The sequence below is a fragment of the Garra rufa genome, chromosome 1 (assembly GCF_049309525.1).
Source record: "Garra rufa chromosome 1, GarRuf1.0, whole genome shotgun sequence".
In the NCBI taxonomy this organism is placed as follows: Eukaryota; Metazoa; Chordata; class Actinopteri; order Cypriniformes; family Cyprinidae; genus Garra; species Garra rufa.
This window is the reverse complement of record NC_133361.1, coordinates 22372871-22397944: the sequence shown is the minus strand read 5'-3', so window position 1 is coordinate 22397944 and position 25074 is coordinate 22372871. Positions and strand designations below refer to the sequence as shown.

Sequence of the window (25074 nt, the reverse complement as noted above, 5' to 3'; positions counted from 1 at the left end):
CTATATACTACTTTATGTATTTATAGATATGTAAATACCCTATAAAGACAATCAAATGTATTATTTAAAAAATAATAAATAATGAGCTCCAATATTTAAATCTAATATTATGGCATTGACAGCAACTATTTATGTTTAAATATTACACTTGATTTTGTATTAAAACAATTTTATATAAATCTTTATACATTCATAGATGTGTATGTACTCTATAAAGGTGATATGTTTTAATATTTTAAAATGATTAATATTAAACACTATTAAACTCTGAATACTTAACCTCTTAAGACCCAGAACGAAATTAATTTAAATTAAAAGAAAATAATTTTTTCATGCCATTACATTGTTTAGAGCATTAGAAAAAAAAGAGGGAAATTAGTATTTTTGAATTGATTGATTTTTAAATTTCAGTATTTTTTTATACCAAACTTTAAGGATGATTCTCAATTATGTTATAAAACATTTAACAAAAATGTAATAAATGGTATATAAAACCATTTTGTTTCATGCAGTGTGTGTGTAAAAATTTCCATAATGCACACTGCATTTAATTTGCATATTAATATGTTGAGGTTGGGACAGGATGTTGAAAAAAGAATGGTCATAATGGGAATAATAATTGGCCAGATTTTTATAATAATATCTAATATTCCATAAGAATATTCAATTGTTATGTCTCCCAAAATGCATAATAAAATGATTTTAGTCCTGGTGTGCACTCATGCATGAAATGATGTCCTGTTTCATAACATTAGGTCATATTTGGATTTGAAAACCCATAAGATTTTCCTGAGATGTTGCTTTATGATAAACAATTTGAAATTTATTCAGATGTAAATGACAATTATAAAATATGATCATATTTCCATAAGGTTGTACAATTTTCCACTTAATAAATTTTAACCATTTTTAAAGACCAAGGAGTGTTTGTGGTCATGGTCAAACCTCCAAACATTTGGTATCTCTAAAAAGACCTGAATGTGCTCTGCACAGGACATCCAGGCTTAAAACTGTGACTTGCCAGTTCTCATAGAATTTTACTAAAATATAATGTCCAGAGGCTAAAACTCCAAAGGTCAAAGGAGGTTAAAATGGATTTTGTATTAAAACATTATCAATTTCTATACATGCTTAAATATTTATAAATATGTAAGTACTACTATACACATAAATACAATCAATTTTAATATTTAAAAAATAACAAATATTAATCTCTAATATTACAGCATTAACACCAACTATGTTTATTGTTTTGTATAGAAGCATTTTCAGTTTCTATATACATATTTAAAATGGATATAATAAATATTAAAATGGATTTAGTTTGTTGTATAGCCTACACTACAGTACATCTTTATATATTTATAGATATGTAAGTACATAAAGGCAATATGTTCACGTTAAAAGGCATACAATATATATAAAAAAAAATAGCATAATGATGGTTTGTTTTCATGAACGCATGCTTAGTTCAAGTCAAAAAAGTAACTATAAAAACCTCATTCATGATTAAAAAAGTAACGATATAGCGTTCTCCTGAGGAAGTAACAGTTTGCTGATCAAGCCCCTTAGATCACTACCTGACGATCCGACAATAAAACCTATAAAAGTAAGGTAATATATCGCTTCTTTACTTTTTCACATGTACATACCCCAAACACAATATTTAAGACCAAAAACAGATTTGCGCCTCGCAACTTTCAGTCAGAAACTCGATTTTGAAGTCATTCAATTATTTGCATATTGCTTGTTGAATATAAAAATGGACGTAGTAGTTGTTTGGCGGCGCTCAGTGTAAATAAATAATGAGCTGCTTCCTTCTTTAACACCTCCCACTTTATGATGCCCTTATGAGTGCAGGTGAAACGACACATTAGTGCGATCAGTCTGCCACAAAGCAAGGATATTCTAAGGATATGTGATCTAGGCGTTTCTGATAGTTAGAGGAAATATATACAGGCTTATAATCGTTTAGTATTTGTATGTCTAAAATAATTGAGCATTATTCAAAAGGCTGCTGTTTTATATGCAACTGTAAGATGTTATAAATAGCGAAATAACTTAGGCTGAATGTTACATGGATCAAAATTAAAAAAAATTAGCCAAATGCTTTTATTCTCTACAAGGTAATTCAGTTTTCTGATTATTTTTGAAGATGGGAAGGATTATGTGATAAAAGCATCCTCGTAGAAATGGGAAAATGGCAGTTGACAATGGTAAGACAATGCATTATTTTTTATATGTCTATTTTTTGAATGACAAGTACTTTATAGTTGCGCATAATGTAAGTAGGTTATGAACTCAGTTGTATGTGTTGAATGCAGTGTGTTGCTATGGGCTGAATGCTCTTTAAATAGAGTAAGAGATCGTGTTCAGAAAATGTGCTGTCCCAGCACCTGAGAGATATACATCAATGCTGACAGACGAAGCCGTTCAATGTGGGTCAGAGAGGGGCTTGATGTTACTGTGTTCAAATACAGTGTCATAAATCATGGCTGGACGGGGCAAGTTGTCACAAACGTTATATAACAGTAAAAGTTGGGGCTTGAATTAAGTCCAGTTACACACAGCTGTTTTTGTAGTATAGTGGGTTTATTAAAAATAACTAGTATCAAGTGAAAATCTAATGCAGAAGTGAATTGTCATTATATTTTTGAAATACCTTTAAAACCCACCTTAGTGGGTTGCCAAGCCTGCTGTTTTTAAGTCAAATTGGGCTACTTTAACACTCTTGCCACAGGTTGTTTTTCATGTCTGCTGGTTGAATCGACCCAAATAACGTGATATTTAGCGTCTGGAATGTGTCTTTTACCCCCAAACACATTTTATCCCCTCTGAAACACCATTGCGCTAGTTTTGAGATACAATTGGGTGGTTTTTGTTGTGAAAACCTGGCAACCCTTCATATATACTGTATATATACATTGACGTGAAACCTCTTATTCATTTTGTTTCTATTGTTTCTATCATTTTGTAACTAACTAATCAACACCAGCCAGCAGTTTGTGCCCAGGCTTGTGTGTCATGTGCCTCTGTTTTGTCTGCTGTGAGATTTGTCCTGGTGAATGTGGGCAACAGACATTAAGCCAACGTAAATGACCTAGTCAGCAGCATTTCCAGTTCAGCTTTTGTTGAATAGCTTATTTTGTTGAGGGGGAAAAAAGTGTGCCAGTTTTGTGCTTTACTGACAACAGACATGGCCCTAAAGTAGACGTTATTCTTTTGCTGGTCCTTGAATAATAGCCAGTTTCTGTTGTGTCCTGCTATCTGATGGCAAACGCCCATGACCTCGTGTGATCAAGTGAAAAATGTTATGAATGTGTCTACAGTAACCATTAACGTGCGGTTAGAGGAGATATAGAGCTGTCAGGGCACTGAGAATGGGGTGTTTTGGTAAAAGGACAGGAGGATGTTAAAAAGGTTTCAATTCATATTATGCAGCTTTAATGACATGTTTTGTATGCTTGATGATATGTTTTGTGTCCAGGTGCATGTCCTTTGAACTGAAGTGCTGTTGCTCTTTAGCTTTGGACAGCTTCTCATTAGCTGTAGTGTTTGTTCACTGGAATAAATCAAAAGACGCTACAGTTTGCTTATTCATCAGGAAAGACTATATATTCAGATTGTGAGTTATAATAGATGTAATTATTAGCAACTGGGGCAGACATGCTTTTTCAAACAGCCATTGCCATAAAACGAGTTTTAAACTTTGCTGGCCACACTAGTGTCATCCTAACAACCACTTAGAACACCATAACAAACTGCATAGAAACACCTTGGCAACCTATAACACCAAAGCGTCATACTGGTGAACTTTGGATACACTCTTTATCTAACAACTAACCCGAACACCCTAGCAACATCCTAGCAACCCCTTGGAGCACTTTAACAACTGCAAATAGCAGGTAACCAGAACACCCTAGTGACATCTAAGCAACCACTTAGAACACCCTAACAACTGCATAGCAACACCTTGGCAACCCACAACACCAAAGCATTGTGCTGGTGAGCTTTGGAAACACTCTTACCTACAACTACTGTAACCAGAAAACCATAACAACAACTGCATAGCAACACTTTGGCAACCCACAACACCAAAGTGTCATGCTTGTGAACTTTGGATACACTGTTCACTTAGGAACCACCCAGAACATCTTAGCAACCCCTTAGAACACCATAACAACAACTGCATAGCAACATCTTGGCAACCAACAACACCAAAGAATCATGCTGGTAAACTTTGGATACACTATTCATTTAGCAACTACCCAGAACATCCTAGTAACATCCAAGCAACCACTTAGAACACCATAGCAACTGCATACTGTAGCAACACTTTGGCAACCCACAACACCAAACTATCATGCTGTTGAACTTTGTATGCACTCTTGACTTAGCATCCACTTAGAACATTCTAGAAACATCCTAGCAACCACTTAGAACTCCACAACAACTGCATAGCAACACCTTGGCCACCCATAACAGCAAAGCATCATGCTGATGAATTTTGGATACACTTTTCACTTAGCAACCACCCAGAACATCCTAGGGACATCCTAGCAACCACCTACAACACTATAGCAACACTTTGGCAACCCACAACATCAAACTATCATGCTGTTGAACTTTGTTTGCACTCTTGACTTAGCATCCACTTAGAACATTCTAGAAACAGAAACATCCTAGCAACCACTTAGAACTCCGCAACAACTGCATAGCAACACCTTGGCCACCCATAACACCAAAGCATCATGCTGGTGAACTTTGGATACACTTTTCACTTAGCAACCACCCAGAACATCATAGCAACATCCTAGCAACCACTTAGAACACCATAGCAACACTTTGACAACCCACAACACCAAACTATCATGCTGTTGAACTTTGTTTGCACTCTTGACTTAGCATCCACTTAGAACATTCTAGAAACAGAAACATCCTAGCAACCACTTAGAACTCTGCAACAACTGCATAGCAACACCTTGGCCACCCTTAACAGCAAAGCATCATGCTGGTGAACTTTGGATACACTCCTTACCTAACAGCTAACCAGAACACCATAGCGACATCCCGGCAACCACTTGCACCATAACGACATCTGCATAGCAACACCTTGGCAACCCACAACACCAAAGCATCATGCTGGTGAACTTTGGATACACTTTTCACTTAGCAACCACCCAGAACATCATAGCAACATCCTAGCAACCACTTAGAACACCATAGCATCACTTTGACAACCCACAACACCAAACTATCATGCTCTTCCACTCTGTATGCACTCTTCACTTAGCATCCACTTAAAACATTCTAGAAACATCCTAGCAACCACTTAGAACTCCACAACAACTGCATAGCAACACCTTGGCAACCCACAACACTAGAGCGTCATACTGGTGAACTGTGAATTCACTCCTTACCTAACAACTAACCAGAAAACCCTAGTGACATCTTAGCAACCATGTAGAACACCATAACAACTGCATAGCAACACTTTTGCAACCCATAACACCAAAGCGTCATGCGGGTGAACTTTGGATACACTCCTTACCTAACAGCTAACAAGAACACCATAGCGACATCCCAGCAACCACTTAGAATACCATAACAAAAACTGCATAGCAACACCTTGGCAACACATAACACCAAAGCATCATGCTGGTGAACTTTGGATACACTCTTCATTTAGCAACCACCCAGAATATCCTAGCGACATCCTAGCAACCACTTAGAACACCACAGGAACTTCATAGCAACACTTTCGCAACCCACAACACCAAAGCATCATGCTGGTAAATTTTGGAAACACTCTTCGCTTAGAAACTACCCAGAACATCCTAGCAGCATCTTAGCAACCACTTAGAACACCATAACATCTGCTTAGCAATGTTCTGCCAACTCACAACTGTTTGGTACACTGTGGATCTTCACCTAGCAACCACCAGAACACCCTAGCAACTGCACAGCAATATGCTCGACCACCTATTGTTCCTTTTTCTTGTTTTAACACTCTATGGATTTGAACAGTAGTCTCTTGTTTTGCTTGCTTGTGTTTTCACATCTTCGACTCTCCTCTTGTTTATCCTTTTAACTCGTCAATAATGGGCTGTAATTGATAGTCTCGAGTGTCACAGCAGCTCATAATAGTAGTTTACGGTGAGCACATAACCCACACTCAGCATCAGGAGTGATCCCGAGTTGTGCTCGTGTGGACTTGCCCTAATGTTATGGTCACATCAGCTTTTTGTCAGCCAGCTAAAGCATGTCATAATGATTCTTTGTTCTCATGTCTGTGGTTTGCAAATCCATGCTGCTTTTAGCTGACAGGCCGGCCACCAGTGTTGTTTTACAAACATACATGCATTATGAGGAGTGTTTTTGGTGAGTAGTATTTGATTTAGAATATGCCTCATCCATTTGGTGCTATGTTGTATTATGGATTCTTAAGATCTCTTGCTTAACTTCAATGTTTAAAATATTAAGATTTTATACACAAATTTATAAGGGAAACTGGACACTAAAGTTTAGGATCAGTAAGATTTAATAGTTTATTTTTAAATTAATATTTTTTTAAACAATGTATTTATTTATTTATTTTTGGTGAACTACAGTATTATATTATTTTCATAAAAAACACAAGGATTATTAGTTATGCTTTTTATTTGTATCTGTGGCAAAGGAGCCTGTTCAGGAGTGGGGTGAGGAGCATGAAGATGGGGCGGTGTTTGGGATCACCCTGCGCAGAGAGCCGGTCCTGGAGTCGGCTGATCCCACAGAAGCTTTCGTTCAGTACCGAACATGTAAAGTACGCAGGTTAAAAGCAGCCACACTGGACAAGCTTGTCTCTCACCTTCTGGACCCCAGCTGCCAGGAGCAAGACTACGGCAGGATACTGCTGTCCACGTATCGCACCTTCACTAGCTCCAACAAACTCATCGAGATGCTTTTCCAGAGGTCAGTGTTTAGATGTGTGCACGTTAGTGCATATGCAAATGAGTTTATGATGGTCAGCTGCATTTGGTTATCTGTAGTTTGTGTGTGTTGTATTTTTCCCCCCCTATATCATTAGTTCATAAAATACGTCACCACTGACTACTTCCTTGAACTCTTTCCACTGAGTGGAAACATTCCAGGACGTTTCTCCACATAGTGGACTTCAATGGTGGCCAGAAGGTTGGCGGTCCAAATTGCAGTTTCAATGCAGCTTCAAAGGGCCAAGGAATCTAGTGAAACAATCAGTAATTTTCTTAAAACAATAAAAAAACATATATTTTTTAACCACAAATGCTCATTTTGCACTAGCTCAACTTCACGCATTATGTAATCACGTTGGAAAGGTCACATCAGTTCCGTCCATATAAGCTAAATCTGAGAGAATAGTTTCATGGGTTAATTAATATAAACACGATTATAAGTTGATCCCTTGTCATTTGAGATGTAACTTAAAGCTCGATAAATAGTTGGGAATAAGTGTGTCAAATTATTTATGCGACAAACAACTGTAATTTTCTGTAAATATATTAAAAGTCCACTAAAAAAAACATATACAGTGTTGAAGATATACATTATTGTCAACGCCTAAGTGGTAAATTAAAATAAAAAAATATATAAAAATGAATATACATTTTTTTTTTTGATGATTTTATTGTTGTTTGCAAAGTTACTTGGCAATATTTTAAAGATATTATTATTTTTGGCATTTTGTATGGTCGTAGCATCACCCAGGTGGGAGTTTTAACTCCTATTCACTGAAAATTGGGAATTAATAAAAAGTAAAAAAAAAAAAAAAAACATTCAAAGCAGAGACATATAAATCATGGAAGTCCCTCACCTCCCCACCCTCTGAATATATCATAACGTAATACATTGTTTGGTGGTTTTTAATTGGAAAAGCAGCTGTAAGTTTTTTTAACATCGTAAAAACTATGGATAAACATGAAACGATAGAAGAAGGATTGGATATGAATTTCATTTACCAATAAGGTAGGAAATGTGCATACTTGACACCTGACACTGTTTTCCTCGTTGAGTTTGTCCTGAAATTGTCCGACTGGGGTCTTACCACACAGCATACCCGGTTACATGGGTCACATGTGATGTAAGCAGAAAGTACCAGCCCAGTGTTTACAAAGCAAACGTGCAAAGAAAGTCAAACAACCTTTAGAAATAAAGGTAAAACAACAATGTTGGACAATTTTGAAGTTGGAGGAGAAGATAAGATTTTTTTTGCACTTCTCTACCTATTTAAACCATAATGCATGAAGTCAGGCATGCACATCTACTGCAAGATGAACTTTTGTGGTTAAAATGTATATAAATTTGTATTTTTCTTCAAAAAAAATTCGCTGTATAAGACCCTTATTTCTCAGCTGGGATTGTGTAGAACCCTTTGAAACTGCATTAAAACTTCAGTTTGGACCTTCAGCCCCTTGGCTCCCATTGAAGTCCACTATATGGAGAAAAATCCTGGAATGTTTCCTCAAAAACCTTAATTTCTTTGCAGCTGAAGGCAAAAATACATTAACATCTTGTATAACATGGGGGTGAGTAAATTATCGGGACATTTTTATTCTGGAAATAAACTATTTTAACAAGCTTCTCTCAAGAAGAAACCCTGCATATCAATAAGGCAGCATTTCATGATATATTTCATGTATTTGATTTGACACTTTGCTTATGAAAGCCTGTTTTGTCCATTCCAGCCAGACACATTACAGAATATGACACTGTCTAAAAACACGGCTCATGCCTTGGGTGTTGGTTGAATCTCACAAATTAAAAGCATCGGTTTAAAATGATCAGTTTTTAAAGAACGTTTAGATGTTTTTTCTTAAACTAACATTAAAGCTACTCATAAGGAAATGTTTAAAGCAGTCAGTCTTTCAGTTATTCTTGAACATGGTAAGGTGTGTCTTGTTTGATTTACTGTATAGCTACTGTCTCTTATTACACACTGTTTTGTCAATAAGGTTTTACGACAAGAAGTCTTAAAATAATGAAGCACCACACAGTACTGGTAATGTTTATATATAAATAGTATTTGTGAAGAACTGTACTTTGTCATTTTTTGTCTAATAGGGACAAGCTTGTTTCTGCACTTGACAGCACCAATTACCATAACAGGTAAAAATATATGCTGACAAAGGGTTGTTTGACACACCTTTTATATACAGCAGACCTTGATTAAATTGTCAATATTGACTTACATTAAAGCTGATGTGTGTTATCATACACACACATCATATGTATGGGCCATTCTACAGAAAACTTTATATGTATGCGAATTGTATAATATCCAAAGTACACATTTCTAGTAATTGTGCGGTTAATTCTCATATTGTATTTTCAGAAAGTTTTGGAATATTTGTCCTCTTCCCAAATTTGTCACTACCGATACACAGTAATAATAATTTAATTAAAAGGGTTATATTAACCTACAATTGTAAATATATATATTTGTCCTGTTTTATTAACATTTTTCTCAGAGGTAAATCAATAACAATTATATTTTTAACAATATTTGAAGTGTAGTTTATGACAGTGTTTCTCAACTCCAGTCCTCGGGACCCACTGCTCTGCACATTTTGTATGTTTCTGAGTCTGACACACTCAGTTCAGTTCATGAATCTTTCTACTAATGAGCTGATGATCAAAATCAGGTGCCTTAAATGAGGAAGACATACAAAATGTGCAGAGCAGTGGGTCCCGAGGACTGGAGTTGAGAAACACTGGTTTATGACATTTGAAGTATTTTTAATCCAATTTTTCTTTGCAAAAGGCAAAAAGTTGATCGTACTGATTTCAAAGCTAGTTTGAATATGCATTAAACCAAGTTTCCTTATTTACAAAAAAAAAAAAAGAATAAAAAATTAGGGTTAGGGTTTGCTGTAGCCACTTACCAATTTAAAGTACCCAATAAATTATGATTTTATATATATTAAGCTTACTAATATTTTAAACATTATTGTGGGTTTTAATAGATAATAGAAGGAGTGTTAGTAAACATCTAAGATTTGAATATTTAAATGCTTTTTAAATGTGTTTTTTGGGTGTTTGACAGCAGTTTGCACCAATTCTGTAGACTGGCCCATATACACACTGGCTCTGTCAATTTGTGCAGTTTCTGCAATACGGTTTTGAAAAGACAGCTTCAATTTTTGCCTTTTTTCTCTGGTAGATCTTTGTGGACTGTGCTTCAGATGTGGTTGGAGGAGTACAGTGATGATTTCAGGGATGCTCCCATGCACTCGTCACTGCGTCTCATGTGCTTACAGTTGAGAGGACATCACGCCCTCTTCACCTTGGCCAGGCACTATGAAATGCTTCTTAAGAAATTCCAGGCTGAAGGTCATTGTTGGATAATTTATTGTGAATTATTACTGTTTTATTTGATGGGAACATCAATCATTCATTGTTATAGGCTTAAAATGTTAATAGATCAACATTTATGCTGTTCTTTTAAACTTTCTATTCACCAAACAATCCTGAAAAAAAGAGTAGCAAATCAGCATATTCAAATGATTTCTGAAGGATCATGTGACACTGAAGAGTGGAGCTTTGATAACAGGAATAAATTACTTTTAAGAGATATTACAATAGAAAAAATGTATTTATAATTGTAATAATATTTCAAAATTGCACAGTTTTTACTGTTATGTTAATAGATGCACAAATACTGTGTATAGTCTCTCAGTTACAAACATAGGTAATTGATGGATTGACATATATTGACATTTTATTGATGTGCACATCAGGTTTTTATTTAATTTTACAGTTTTTTGTCTTTTTTACATCCAGATGTTGTAACAGGTGGTCCAGTTGATCATATAGAAGAATCAACTTTAAATAAAGAGGCGAGAGACTTTGAGTCAGATAACCTGATGGATTTCATGGGTTTCTCCAATATGGATGTTGCTGAACAGCTCACTCGAATGGACGCAGTGAGTGCCAGTGTTTCATACAGTTGAGGTCAAAAGCTTACACCCCCCTTTCAGAATCTGCAAAATGTTAACTATTTTACCAAAATCATACAAAATGCATGTTGTTGTTTATTAAGTACTCACCTGAGTAAGATATTTCACATAAAAGATGTTTACATATAGTCCACAAGAGAAAATAATACTTGAATTTATAAAAATGACCCTGTTCAAAAGTTTACATACACTTGATTCTTAATACTTTGTTGTTACCTGAATGATCCACAGCTGTGTTTTTGTTTAGTAAAAGTTGTCCCTTGTTTGTCCTGAACAGTTAAACTGCCTGCTGTTCTTCAGAAAAATCCTTCAGGTCCCACAAATTCTTTGGTTTTCCAGCATGTTTGTGTATTTGAACTCTTTCCAACAATGACTGTATGGTTTTGACATCCATATTTTTACAATGAGGACAACTGAGGGACTCATATGCAACTATTACAGAAGTTTCAAACACTCACTGATGCTCCAGAAGGAAAATTATCCATCAAGAGCCAGTGGGTGCAAACCTTTTCAATTTGAAGATCAGGGTCATTTTAACTTATTTTGTCTTCTGGGAAACATGTAAGTATCTTCTGTAGCTTCTGAAGGACAGTACTAAAAAAAAAAGAAAGAAAAAAAAGAAGATAATTAGGGAAAATAAGAAAAATGTGCACATTTTTACACATTTACATATTCCTCATTCTGACTCTTAAAGCATGTTTTTTCCTTCTGGGGCCGAAGTGAGAGTTCAAAACTTCTGTAATAGTTGCATATGAGTCCCTCAGTTGTTCTCAGTGTAAAAAGATGGATCTCAAAATCATACAGTCATTGTTGCAAAGGGTTCAAATACACAAAATTGTTGGAAAACCAAAGAATTTGTGGGACCTGAAGGATTTTTCTGAAGAACAGCAGGCAGTTTAACTGTTCAGGACACAGCTGTGGATCATTCAGGTAACAACATAGGGAATGCAAACTTTTGAACAGGGACATTTTTATAAATTCAACTGTTATTTTCTCTTGTGGACTATATGTAAACGTCTTTTATGTGAAATATGCTATTCAGGTCAGTACTAAATAAACAATATTATGCATTTTGTATGATCCCTCTTATTTTGGTAAAATAATTAACCTTTTGTAGATTCTGAATGGGGGATGTAAACTTTTGACCTCAACTGTAACTTGCTTCTGTTTGACTGCTTATGGTCATATACATTTGTAATGTTTGTGTTCTTGATGTTGTAGGACTTGTTCATGAAGGTGATCCCTTTCCAGTGTCTGGGCTGTGTTTGGTCTCAGCGAGACAAGGACGAAAACCTCTCACCTACTATTTGGGCCACCATCACCCAATTCAATGCAGTCACCAACTGGGTGATCACTTCTCTGCTTCAAACCTCACCGTCTGCCACACAAAGAACCAAAGTTATTGAAAAATGGGTTCGGATTGCACAGGTAAACTTCTTTATCTGGTAAAATGGATGTTCTTCAGTGTTTCAAAGTTGTTCTTGTGCTATCCATGTAAGGATTATACAGGTTTCCTAACTCTTTTTCTTTTCACGCAGGGATGCAGAGAGCTGAAGAACTTCTCCTCTCTTAAGGCCATTTTATCTGCCCTTCAGTCCAACCCTGTCTACAGACTAAGGAAGACATGGGCTGCTCTCAGCAGGTACAGATACACCGCACAAATGTTATGGACTTTTATGATCACTGCAGTCTCATATAGCCATATTTTGTTGTAAATGTTTGATTATGTATCTCCAGAGAGGCCCTGTCTGTCTTTGAGAACCTGTGTGAAACGTTCCCAGATGAGAACTGTGTTCTGACCAGCCGAGAAATCTTTGTGGATGTAAGCCATGAACACAACAGTGTTATTTTAATATTATTTATATACTATTATAGTATTTATGAATATTCTAAATTAATGCTTTTTTTCTTATATTGTTTGTTTTTTTATTTTAATTTATTTTTAGTAACTTTGTTGTTTTTAAATATAGGTTTTCTATATATAATTTTAGTAACATTTCCCATTTCTGTTTAATATTTATTTCTGCTTTATTTCAATTACGGAAACTAATAGTTTTAGTTAACAGTAACAACACTGGAACATTGTGCTACCTGATGCATTTCTCTAAAAACAATATAATCACAATAATCCAGTGTGCCTCGAATATACTCTGAATTGGTGTTTTTATCCAAGTTTTCAAAGCCACTATCAACATGTGAATTTAATTTAGTGTTCTTTTGCGATTTCAAGTGGAACACATTTGATCTCTTATTTGGAGTTCTTTTCTCTCCTAATTCACTTATGATATTATGGACTGAGACAGTGATATCGCTGTTTGTCTGAGATGGTCTTCACTGTTTGACCAGAGTGTCCTGGGATTATCAGAGCAATGACCTGATCTCAGAGTTCACATGAAAGCACTATTGTTATTATAAATGATTGAAAAACAGTGTTATTAGAGGGTCACATCTTAGCTTGACTACATGCTATTTCTCACATGTTTTAGGATGGGAGTCAAGCTGATATGGATAACACCACCACAAAAACATCCAAGAGATGCCCTCTAACAAAACAGATGGTAATGATGATGACAGTTGGCACACTTTTATATTCAATAATCAATGTTTTACAGTAGTATTCCGGTGATTAATAGCGAAGTGATTTCTTACAGAGCTCAGCTGGAGGAACAGTTCCATATCTGGGGACATACCTTACAGTACTGACCATGCTGGACACTGCCCTACCAGACACTGTGGAGGTGAGGCTGGAATCCTGTTTGTTTAGAAATTACAAAGTGCTTACCTTTATTAGTGATGCTCCTACTAATACATTTTAGCAACCATACCTTAGCTCATCAACAGTTACCTTGCAGCCACTTAAAAGTGTCCAAATGGCCATGCAGGACACCCTAGCAATACCTTAGCAACACCCTAGCATTACTCAGAATAAATTAGCAGACTTGGTGCTAAAAACACTTAGTGTATTAATCCAATAATCCGAAACAATCTATTATCCAAAAACACACAGAACACTCTAGTGACCAGCAAGAGCACCCTAGCAACAACCTAGCAATGCCCTAACAACACTTAGACTATCTTAGCAGAGAATGTGTTAAAACCCACTCAGACTTTCATAGTAGCTGCCTTATAATTTGGTCAAAAATCATGCACAACACCCTAGAAACACTATAGTGACCAGCCTGGACACCCTAGCAATGCCATAGCAACGCCCTAGAAACACCTTAGCAACACTCAGACTACCCTAGCAGGCAATATGCTAAAAAAACACTCAGAACATCATAGTAGCTGCATTACAGTGTTCTCAAAAATAATGCACAACACACTAGAAACGCTGTAATGATCAGCCTGAATACCCTAGCAACACCATAGCAACAACCCAGCAATGCCCTTGTAACTTTCAGATTACCCTAGTAAAGAATGTGCTAAAAAAAACTCAGAACATCATAGTAGCTGCATTACAATGTACTCAAAATCACGCACAGCATGCTATAAATACTCTAGTGACCAGTCTGAACACCCTAACAACACCCTAGCAGCAACCTAGCAATGTCCTAACAACTTTCAGACTACCCTAGTAGAAAATGTACTAAAACATCATAGTAGCTGCATTACAATGTGCTCAAAATCATGGACAATACCATAGAAACACTCTAGTGACCAGCCAGAACACCCTAGCAACACCTTAGCAACACCCTAGGAGCAAACCTAGCAATGCTCCAGCAACACTCAGACTACCCTAGTAGAAAATGTACTAAAAGACACTCAGAACATCATAGTAGCTGCATTACAATATGCTCAAAGTCATGCACAACACTCTAGAAATGCTGTAGTGACCAGCCTGAACACCCTAGCAACACCATAGCAACAACCTAGCAACACTCAGTCTACCCTAGCAGGGAAAATGCTAAAAACCACTTAGAACATCATAGTTGCTGCATTACAATGTGCTTAGAAAACATGCACAACATCCTAGAAGCGCTGTAGTGACCAACCTGAACACCCTAGCAACACCATAGCAACAACCTAGCAACACTCAGTCTACCCTAGCACGGATAATGCTAAAAACCACCTAGAACATCATAGTTGCTGCATTACAATGTGCTTAGAAAACATGCACAACATCCTAGAAACGCTGTAGTGACCAACCTGAACACCCTAGCAACACCATAGCAACAACCTAGCAACACTCAGTCTACCCTAGCACGGAAAATGCTAAAAACCACCTAGAACATCATAGTTGCTGCATTACAATGTGCTCAGAAATCATGCACAACATCCTAGAAATGCTGTAGTGACCAACCAAAACACCCTAGCAACACACTAACAACAACCTAGCAACACCTTAGCAACACTCGGACTACCGTAGCAGGGAATGTGCTAAAAACCACTCAGAACATCATAGCTGCATTACAGTGTGCTCAAAATCATGCACAGCACCCTAGAAATGCTCTAGTGACCAGCCAGAACACTCTAGCAATTGCATAGAAACTGTATAAAAACTCTTTTAAACAATACATTTTATTTTTATTCATTTTAATTTTGGTTGCACATGCATAATTGTCATAATGTACAATTTTGACATACTTCAACAGGGTGGCCTCATTAATTTTGAAAAGAGGAGACGGGTGAGTCCTTCTCTTTATCTTCATAACTGTCTAATTAAACATAGCCTTGGTTAGTCATTTTCGTCCATATTTCATTGTTGCTATAGATTTGGTGTGATCTTAAAGAGCCCATTCTAAATAAATGTTAAAGTCCTCTTTGAAGTGTTAGTTTGACGTTGGCGCCGTAGAGATAGACTTGTGTTTATAGAGCACTCTCTTCTTCTGAAGGCGGACTGATATTAATCTGATGACTAATTATTTGTACAGGGTGTGTTGCGTGATAGTCATGGCTTTGTTCCTTGTATTCCTCTTTAATTTCTTGCTCTGCATATTGCTGCTTTGCCTTTTCATTTCATGGGAATTACTCCCACTGGTTTGCAGGAATATGAGATCTTAAGGCAGATCCGTCAGCTGCAGGCCTCGTGTTCCCAGTATGCTTTACCCCATCATCCTCGGATCGCTGCATGGCTACAGAGTCAGAAACTGCTGTCGGATCAGGAGAGGTGAGACTCCGTCACTTGTCATATGAATTATACAAAATGAGTCATGATAGATATTTTAAAAATAAGCCTATAAAGTAAAGAAACAAAAATAAAGAAAAATTCTGTCATGACATTACTTCCTTTCCTAGATTTTAATTGTGCTTATGTGTCACTGTCCTCAGCTATGAACTTTCCAGACAACTGGAGACTCCTCAGGACACTTCTCCATCCAACAGCGGCTGGAGTCACAGAACTCTCACCAAAAAGCTGTCATCGTGAGTATAAGTCCTGCTTAAACACCCTTTTAAAGGGATGGTTCGGAGTAGAATTGACTTCATTGCTATGCACTCCGAAGCCCATCTAAATACCCCATCCGAAGTTTTTTTTACCTTAGTCAAACATTTATGGAGATATTAGAGTTTTTCGAATTGCTTGTTACAGGAGTGAATGGTACATGTGATGTATCTCGTAAATTGCACCACTAAACGTGCAAGTAATCTTACCAAACTTGTACAGTAGTGTAAATAGGTTATGTACTCACAAAACGCTGCATCGGAACATTTGTAAGTCCACCATGAGTATTTTAAAAACACGTTTTACCCGAGAACTACTAGTTTCAGAAACTACAAGTCGACGTCACTTCCCTGGTTTGAAAAAAGCACATAAAGGTCTCTTACTACATCTGTGTGCATGTCAACTTGCAGGAGGACTTTTACGTGCTTTTTTCAAACCAGGGAAGTGACGTCGACGTGTCGCCATTTGTAGTTTTTGAGACTAGTAGGGATCGGCTAAAACGTGTTTTTAAAACACTCATGGTGGACTTACAAATGTTCTGATGCAGCGTTTTGTGAGTACATAACCTATTTACACTACTGTACAAGTTTGGTAAGATTACTTGCACGTTTAGTGGTGCAATTTACGAGATACATCACATGTACCATTCACTCCTGTAACAAGCAATTCGAAAAACTCTAATATCTCCATAAATGTTTGACTAAGGTAAAAAAAACTTCGGATGGGGTATTTACATGGGCTTCGGAGTGCATAGCAATGAAGTCAATTCTACTCCGAACCATCCCTTTAAACTAAGTTTGTTGCAACTGTCCTGTCAACTGCAAGCTTTCTTTAGCATAACAAAGGAAAAACCTGTTTGCAGGCTCTTGTCAGGGAACGAGGGGTCTAAAAAGAACGCAGACCAGATCAGCGTGTCCTCGTCAGGATCCAGCAACTCTGAATTTGAAGAAATATCTACTTCTCAATCATCCTCTTTTACATCACCGGTACTTGTGTGCACACATACACATTTACATTTTTTAATTTGGACGCTATCAGTTGGGACTTTCAATTATTATTCCTAATACATACCAGCTATCATTACAATTATTTTAATACACCTCTTGTCATTTATCAAAGTCAACATTAGTAATGTTTCTTAAAGGGATAGTTCACCCAAAAATGAAAATTTGATGTTTATCTGCTTACCCCCAATGCATCCAAGATGTAGGTGACTTTGTTTCTTCAGCAGAACACAAACGAAGATTTTAAGCTAAAACTGGTGCAGTCTGTCAGCCAAATAATGGGAGTGGATGGGCAACAGACCTTTGAAAGTTAAAAAAGACATGCACAGACAAATCCAAATTACACCCTGCGACTCGTGACGATACATTGATGTCCTAAGACACGAAACGATCGTTTTTGTGAGAAACTGAACAGTATTTATATAATTTTTACCTTTGATACACAGCAATGTCCATCTGTCCTGAGCACGAGTTTATCATCCGGCTCGTTACATGTGTACGCGCTCTGGCTCTAACTCATTTTTAGAGTTGTTTGAAATTGTAATGATTTTTACATATTTCACTATTTTTTTTTATCAAGCAAACGCAGTCTTGTTGAGCATAAGAGCCATTGAATGTCTTTTAACCTCATCAAGATATTATCACTGTTCACTTCTAAGGTCTCTAACATCATTTCCTGCAGACAACTGAAGCTTCTGTCCTTGTTCTTAATGTCCCACTGCTAATGTGTTTATGTAGCTTTCATGACTCAAGCACAGCATTAAAAAAAGCGTCCTTTGTGTCAAGAGTCATGCCCTCTGCACCGTATTCTGGGACAGACAGACGTCAGCACTCGAATGCTTCAAATTCTTGGAAATTTTTGTCCCAATCGCTTTCAGCGTTTGAAGCTGCTGTTCAGTTTTAAAAAGATTTAATTAAATATTAAATGCCCTTTCACAACATTACATTCATGCATTTGGCTATATGCATTTTAACAAGAATTTAACCCAAAACTTTGGTGTGTTCTTCTCGCATAATAAAATAATTGAAACTCACTTTCTGCCTTCCAAGATGTCCAGGTCTTTCTTTCTTCAATTGCAAAGAAAATTACAGTTTTTGAGGAAAACATTTCAGGATTTTTCTCCATATAGTGGACTTCAATGGGGATCAATGGGTTGAAGGTTCAAATTAGGGCTGCTCGATTTTGGCAAAAATCATAATCACGATTATTTAACACAATTATGACAGCGCACACCTTGAGGTAAAAGATAACTTGACATATCCGTGTTCTGCTCCGTCTCTGAACGCATACACTGAACAGCGCATGTTTTCATACGCGCTATTAAAAACACAACATCAAAGAAACATTAATAAAAGTCCCGTCACATAATTTTGCTGATTTGCATGTGAAATTAGCTTTTATGGAGGAGCAAAATCGCACCACTTTTTAGGGGGCGGAATGGGGCGCAATAATAGTTTCATCTCGAATACTGCATTTTCATGATCATTTGAAGCAGAAATCGAAACCAAATTTCGATTAATTGCACAGCCCTAGTTTTGCAGTTCAGTGCTGCTTCGAATGGCTCTACGTGATCCCAGCCAAGGAATAAGGGTCTTATCTAGCTAAATGATTGTCATTTGATTAAAAATGATTGGCAAATGATTGGCAGACAAGCTTATTGAAAATGCTAATTCATTCTCTGCCAGTAGGAGGCACTTTTGGAACGGCAGAAATAAAGCTGTTTTCTTTGGTAACGGCAGTACACAAAGCAATGTTTTCCTCAAAAACCTTAATTTCTTTGGTACTGAAGACAGAAAGAAATGCATATCTTTGATCACATGGGGGTGAGTAAATTATCAGGAACTTTTCCTTTAAGTCAGCTGGTATTTTTATCTATATCTAATCAACCAAATCTATTTGTACCAGTTCTGAACTATTGCTTCACACTTGAAAATCATTGTAATGGTGTCTGATGGTGTTGTCTTCTTGAAAATGGCTCTAAAATGTGACTGTCTCCTCTCATCTCTAGTCTCTATCCAGCTGTGGTCGGAACACTGAAGCTTTTCCCTCATCATCCTCTCCTGATTCCTCCACCATGTCTAGTTCATCCTCCAGCTCTCAGCAGGACCTCAACCTGAATCCATCTTCCTCCTCCTCCTGTTCTTCAGGGTCAGTTGACCCTCACCTGGTCTCCTCCCATAAGCGCTCAGTCTCCATGACCTCCCTGCCCTTCTACAACAGACAGGTGGACGACTCTTGCATTATCAGGGTCAGCGTGGAGTTCTGCAACAATGGCAACATGTACAAGAGCATACTGGTAAGTACGGGACAGGAACAGCATTTTTATTTAAGACATCTCCAATTATTTTAGTAGTAACTATAAATATTTTACAGCATCTCTCCACCTTACTCTTCAATGTAGAAGTAAGCCTATGGGCGAGACATCCAGTTCATTAGCCGCTATAGAGAAATAACAAGAAGAAAATGGCAATAGAAGCAGTAAATTCTGGAATCAGCTTCCAGAAGAGATCAGATGTGCTAATACATTAGCCACATTTAAATGCAGACTCAAAACTCATCTGTTCAGTTCAGTTGTGCATTTATTGAATGAGCACTGTGCTACGTCCGAACAGTTTGCATTATTTTATGTAGTATAATTTTTACTGTGTTAATTAATTTTAAATCAATTTTTAAATCATCTTAAATGTTCTTAAATTCTCTGCTTTTATTGTTGTGATTATTATTAATAATTTTCATGATTTTTATGATTTTAATTCCTTTCATGTACAGCACTTTGAAGCACTTTGAATTACCATTGTGTAAAAAATGTGCTATATAAATAAACTTGCCTTGCCTTGCTTTGCCTAAATTGTAATAATAATATGATTTATAATTAACACACTGTTTTTGTGATGGTTTTAAAAATGTATTATTTCAGATTAAAAAAACGCTTGAATCTCAGCAAATTTGCTATTATGAAAAAACAGCTGTTTAGAGTATCATAATTGAAATGAGCTATCATAGAGTACTTTTGACTCTGCAACGAATGCTTTACAAAAATTAAAATAGGGAATTCTCTTTGAGATACTCAACTTAATACATATTTATTACACAGTCTTTAAAAAATAATTAGATGTTATTCACAGTTTAAATTTAGCACCTTTTTTATTTGCTACTTAATCATCATGGTCAAATGTAGGTTGCTGTTATAACATATATAAATCTGTTCATATGATTCAGTGAAGACCTAGGAGTCATAAATCTGCATCATTCAAAACCTGTCTTTTGAGTAAACATTCACATTCTCTTCTGCTGAATATCAACTACTAACGACTGTGGAATATTTCTTTAGTTTTTTTGGTGTCTGTAAATATTTAGGAAAAACTAGAATGGTTTCTGTTCTTTCTCAACTGGCTTTTATAATTGTTTTTAATTGATGTCCTGACAGTTGACCAGTCAGGATAAGACAGCCCAGGTGATCCAGAGAGCTCTGCAAAAACACAACCTGGAGGATGTTAGTGCGCAGGACTTCACCCTCGTACAAGTTCTGGCCCAAGGCAGAGGTATTGAAATCTGATTTAAGGGGGACCTATTATGCAGAAATCACCTTTAAAAGGTGTTTGAACACTTGTGTGGCTACAGAATGTAAAAACAACTAACCTATAATGGTAAAAATCCACCCATTTTTTTGTAATCCCAATAAATCTAAAACGGTCTCTGTGAACACACAATTCCAGATTTTCTCCCTACATACACATAATCATAGGAAGAAATCTGAGGGACTCAGTAGATATACAACTATTACAGAAGGTTCAAATGCTCACTGATGCTCCAGAAGGAAAAACTATGCATTAAGAGCCAGGGGGTGAAAACTTTTGAACAGGATGAAGATGTGTACATTTTTCTTATTTTGCTTAAATATTATATTTTTTTCCTTTAGTACTGCCCTTCAAAAGCTATTTCCTTCTGAAGTACAAGTGAGCGTTTGAACCTTCTGTAGGCTAATAGTTCTCATTGTGAATAGATGGATCTCAAAATCATACAGTCCTTGTCAGAAAGGGTTCAAATACACAAAAATGCTGGAAAACCCAAAAATTTGTGGGACCTGGAGGATTTTTCTGAAGAACAGAGGGCAGTTTAACTGTGCAGGACAGACAATGAACAGCTCATGAATAACTATCACTAAACCACCAAAAAAACAGCTGTGGATCATTTAAATAACATCATAGTATTAAGAATCAAGCGTATGTCTTTTTTTCTTTTGTGGGCTATATGTAAACATCTTTTATGTGAAATATCTTATTCAAGTCAGTACTACATAAAAAATAACATGCATTTCGCATTTATTTTGGTCAAATATGTAAACGTTTATAATTCTTATGCATGTTTTTTTGTTGTAGAGCTGCATATTCCAGAAAAGGCCAACGTATATTATGCCATGTCTACATCAGCCAATTACGACTTCGTTCTACGTCGATGTTCAAAAGGCCAACGGAAACAACTCATACGCTCTGTTTCACTGTCATCAGGACGAGCCACAAAATAACACTGGATTCAGCTCTGATTCTGGAGGGTTCATATTTAATGCACTAAAACAGTTACTGAAAACTGTCAAGACATCATTCAGACGTCTAAGATCGAAAACAAGACATTTAAAGGAAGAAAAGATATTTCTAGCACACATTTCACCTCTGGAGTTTAGCATTCGCAAGCTGTTTTACTTCTGTAATGAGATTAATTTCTGGGAGAAACAGGATACTTATTTGGTGAAAAGTTTTAAAGCAATAGTTTAAGCAAAAATGAACATTTGCTGAACATTTTGTCACCCTCAGATCATCCAGGATGCATGTGAGTTTGTTTCTTCATCAGATCAGATTTAGAGGAATTTAGCATTACATCACTTGCTCATCAATGGATCCTCTGTAGTGAATGGGTGCCGTCAGAATGAGAGTCCAAACAGCGGATAAAAACATCACAATAATCCACAAGTAATCCCCGCCTCTCCAGTCCATCAATTAACGTCTTATAAAGCTGTAATAAAAAAAAAATCTTTAAACTGATGGACTGTGATGTTTTTATCAGCTGTTTGGACTCTCATTTTGACGGCACCCATTCACTGTAAAGGATCCATTGGTGAGCAAGTGATGTAACGCTACATTTCTCCACATCTGTTCTGATTAGAAAACAAACTCATTTAAATCCTAGATGACCTGAGGATGAGAAACATTTCAGGACATTTTTATTTTTGGGTGAAGTATTACTTTAAGCAAGCATGCGATTGGATTGTGAGGTCAAAGGTCAAAATATCAGGCCTTGGGGACATTATTAGATTTTGATGAACAGTTTGTTTCTTTGGAATAACATGCACTAATGAATCATGATAAGACTAGGAACATGAAGTAAGTAAATAGCATCAGTGATGTTGACGGTAGGGCTCTTCAGTGGAAAGGCAAATATCACGGGTTCAGTTTCATGAACTCATAACCCAGGTGCTTTAAATTGTTTTAAGTGACAAGAGACAGATAACAAAGACTGCACCTTCTTGAATTCCTCACATTCAGTGCAGTGATAATGGGATTAAAGCAGTTTCTCACTGACCTTCATCTCTCATTCTCTCACTGTCATAATGAGACAGTCTAACCAGATACATTGTGTTACGCTTTGAATAGAAACACAATCATACACCTAGAGGCCTGGGATGAGACTTTAATAAAGGACAGTGTCTATATAGACTGCCTATGGATAACACATGATCAGTTCACAGTGTTCCTGATCACAGCGTGATGGTGTGTGTGTGTGAGAAGACGGGCCGCTCCAACAGGAGAAGTGGCATTCCAGAGACATGTTTTCACATCCACTGTCATGTGTGATTTCATTTACATGTCATTTGATGAATTCATTTTTTTAAAATATCATCATTTATTATTGTATGAGGTAGTGTGGCAGCATTACTAAACATTCAGTAGATATTTTTATACCATGTCTTATATATGACCCTGGACCTCAAAACCAGTCATAAGTAGCACGGGTATATTTGTAGAAAGAGCCAATCACTGTATGGGTCAAAATGATCAATTTTTCTTTTATGCCAAAATTCATTAATATATTAAGCCAAGATCATGTTTCATGAAGATGCTTTGTAAATTTTCTACTGTAAATATATCAAAATGTAATTTTTGATTAGTAATAAGACAAATTTATTTGAATCCTCAGATATCAGATTTTTAAATAGTTGTATCTCGGTCATGGAAACCTTATTTATTCAGCTTTCAGAGGATGTATTAAGTTTCAAAACATTGACTCGTTTTGTGTTCCAGGGTCACATATCGTCCTTTTATCAGCATCAAATTCAAGCAAATTCAAGTCTGTGCTTTTATGGACTTATACAAGCTCTTGCAGAGTTAAATTAATTAGATAAATTATATTATCACTCAAAGACATTGTAATGTAGATATTTTAGTAATACGATATTTATTTATATTAGTTTAAGTTGTACATTTTAGATATAATGCAATGTGCAATATGAGATGGTAGTTGTATTGCTCTTGTGGTTTTATTTGATATCTTCTTATTTGATTTAGTTTTATTTTATTTCATATATTACATTTATACTTGGCTTTCCCCCCTTTTTTATACATTTTTAGTTTTAATTATTTTACTTTGTTTTATTTGGTACTTTATTATTTTGCTTTATTTTAATTTAAATGTATTTAATTTTAATTTAATTTACTATTTTATTTTGTTTTATTATTTAATATTTTTATTTTATATTACATTGTTTATTTTATTCTATTTTACTATTTTATTTCATTTTAATTTACATTTTATTGCTTATTTTATTTTGTTTAATTATTTTATTTTTGTTATTTTTATTTTGTTTTATTATTTTGATTTATTTAATGTTACATTTTATGGATTTGTGCATTTGGGCCTGAAAAACATTGCATTAATTTCTTTTGATATTCTGCATCTCTCAGTGTAAAACAGAGAAATTAAATGGCCCATCCACCTACTGCAATAAACACAATATATACACTGAACTGAGATGAAAGATGGTTATACACAGATTTATGTGGATTTGCTGTGATGCATCCAAAGTCACATTTGCACAATGTGGTAGGCACCTAAACAGCCTTATATTGCACCATGAATAACAAATCCTAAAGCATTTGTTCAGTTTTGTATTCAGTTTTGCATTTAGAAGACCTTTCCACAAGTGTTTAGGATGGCACAGAGATATCAGTGATTGCAGCAGATCACATGTGGAGAAATCAATAAAGAAAACTTGAACTAAAAGATTGATGAAAAGGGTTTTGATTCTAAAGAAATGGCTCAAGGTTTGGCCAATAAGATTAATGAATGTGCTGTACAATACTGAGCCAAAATCAAAGGATTTATGTGTCTGGGTTTCCTAGACACAGATTCTGACACGCCAAGCTCTGCTTCTGAGCTAAATTACAGCCTGTGGATTTAAAATTATCTAGGCATAACCTCCCTGCACCTTTAGATACTTACTGTGATTTCTCATTCCTAGACGAACCTTGATCCATAATTCACATGCCAAATGAAGAGGGCCAAGTTTCTGCCAGTTAGCATGGCCCAGTTAGCCCCAACTAGATCCAAAAATCATCTTTGCAAATTGATGGCCACTCATATATTTCAGTAGATAATATTGACTTTTAATTGACTATTTGTTATAAAAGATAGAATAATATAGCTTTTTTATTCAGAATTATT

The 25074-nt window shown here is 36.0% G+C and overlaps 1 protein-coding gene across 1 annotated transcript; it reads left to right on the top strand.

Annotated features, from left to right (window-relative positions):
- The first annotated feature begins 1895 nt into the window (after positions 1-1895).
- On the top strand, positions 1896-23997 carry LOC141344121 (ral guanine nucleotide dissociation stimulator-like 1). The gene is made up of 17 exons (XM_073848884.1): positions 1896-2216; positions 6680-6954; positions 9079-9123; positions 10178-10347; positions 10798-10940; positions 12195-12401; positions 12512-12615; positions 12711-12795; positions 13460-13531; positions 13625-13711; positions 15566-15598; positions 15959-16080; positions 16242-16334; positions 17216-17339; positions 19367-19654; positions 20786-20900; positions 21738-23997. The coding sequence occupies exons 1-17, from the start codon at positions 2193-2195 to the stop codon at positions 21881-21883; spliced, it is 2133 nt and encodes a 710-aa protein (XP_073704985.1). The 5' UTR covers positions 1896-2192; the 3' UTR covers positions 21884-23997.
- The last annotated feature ends 1077 nt before the right edge of the window (positions 23998-25074 follow it).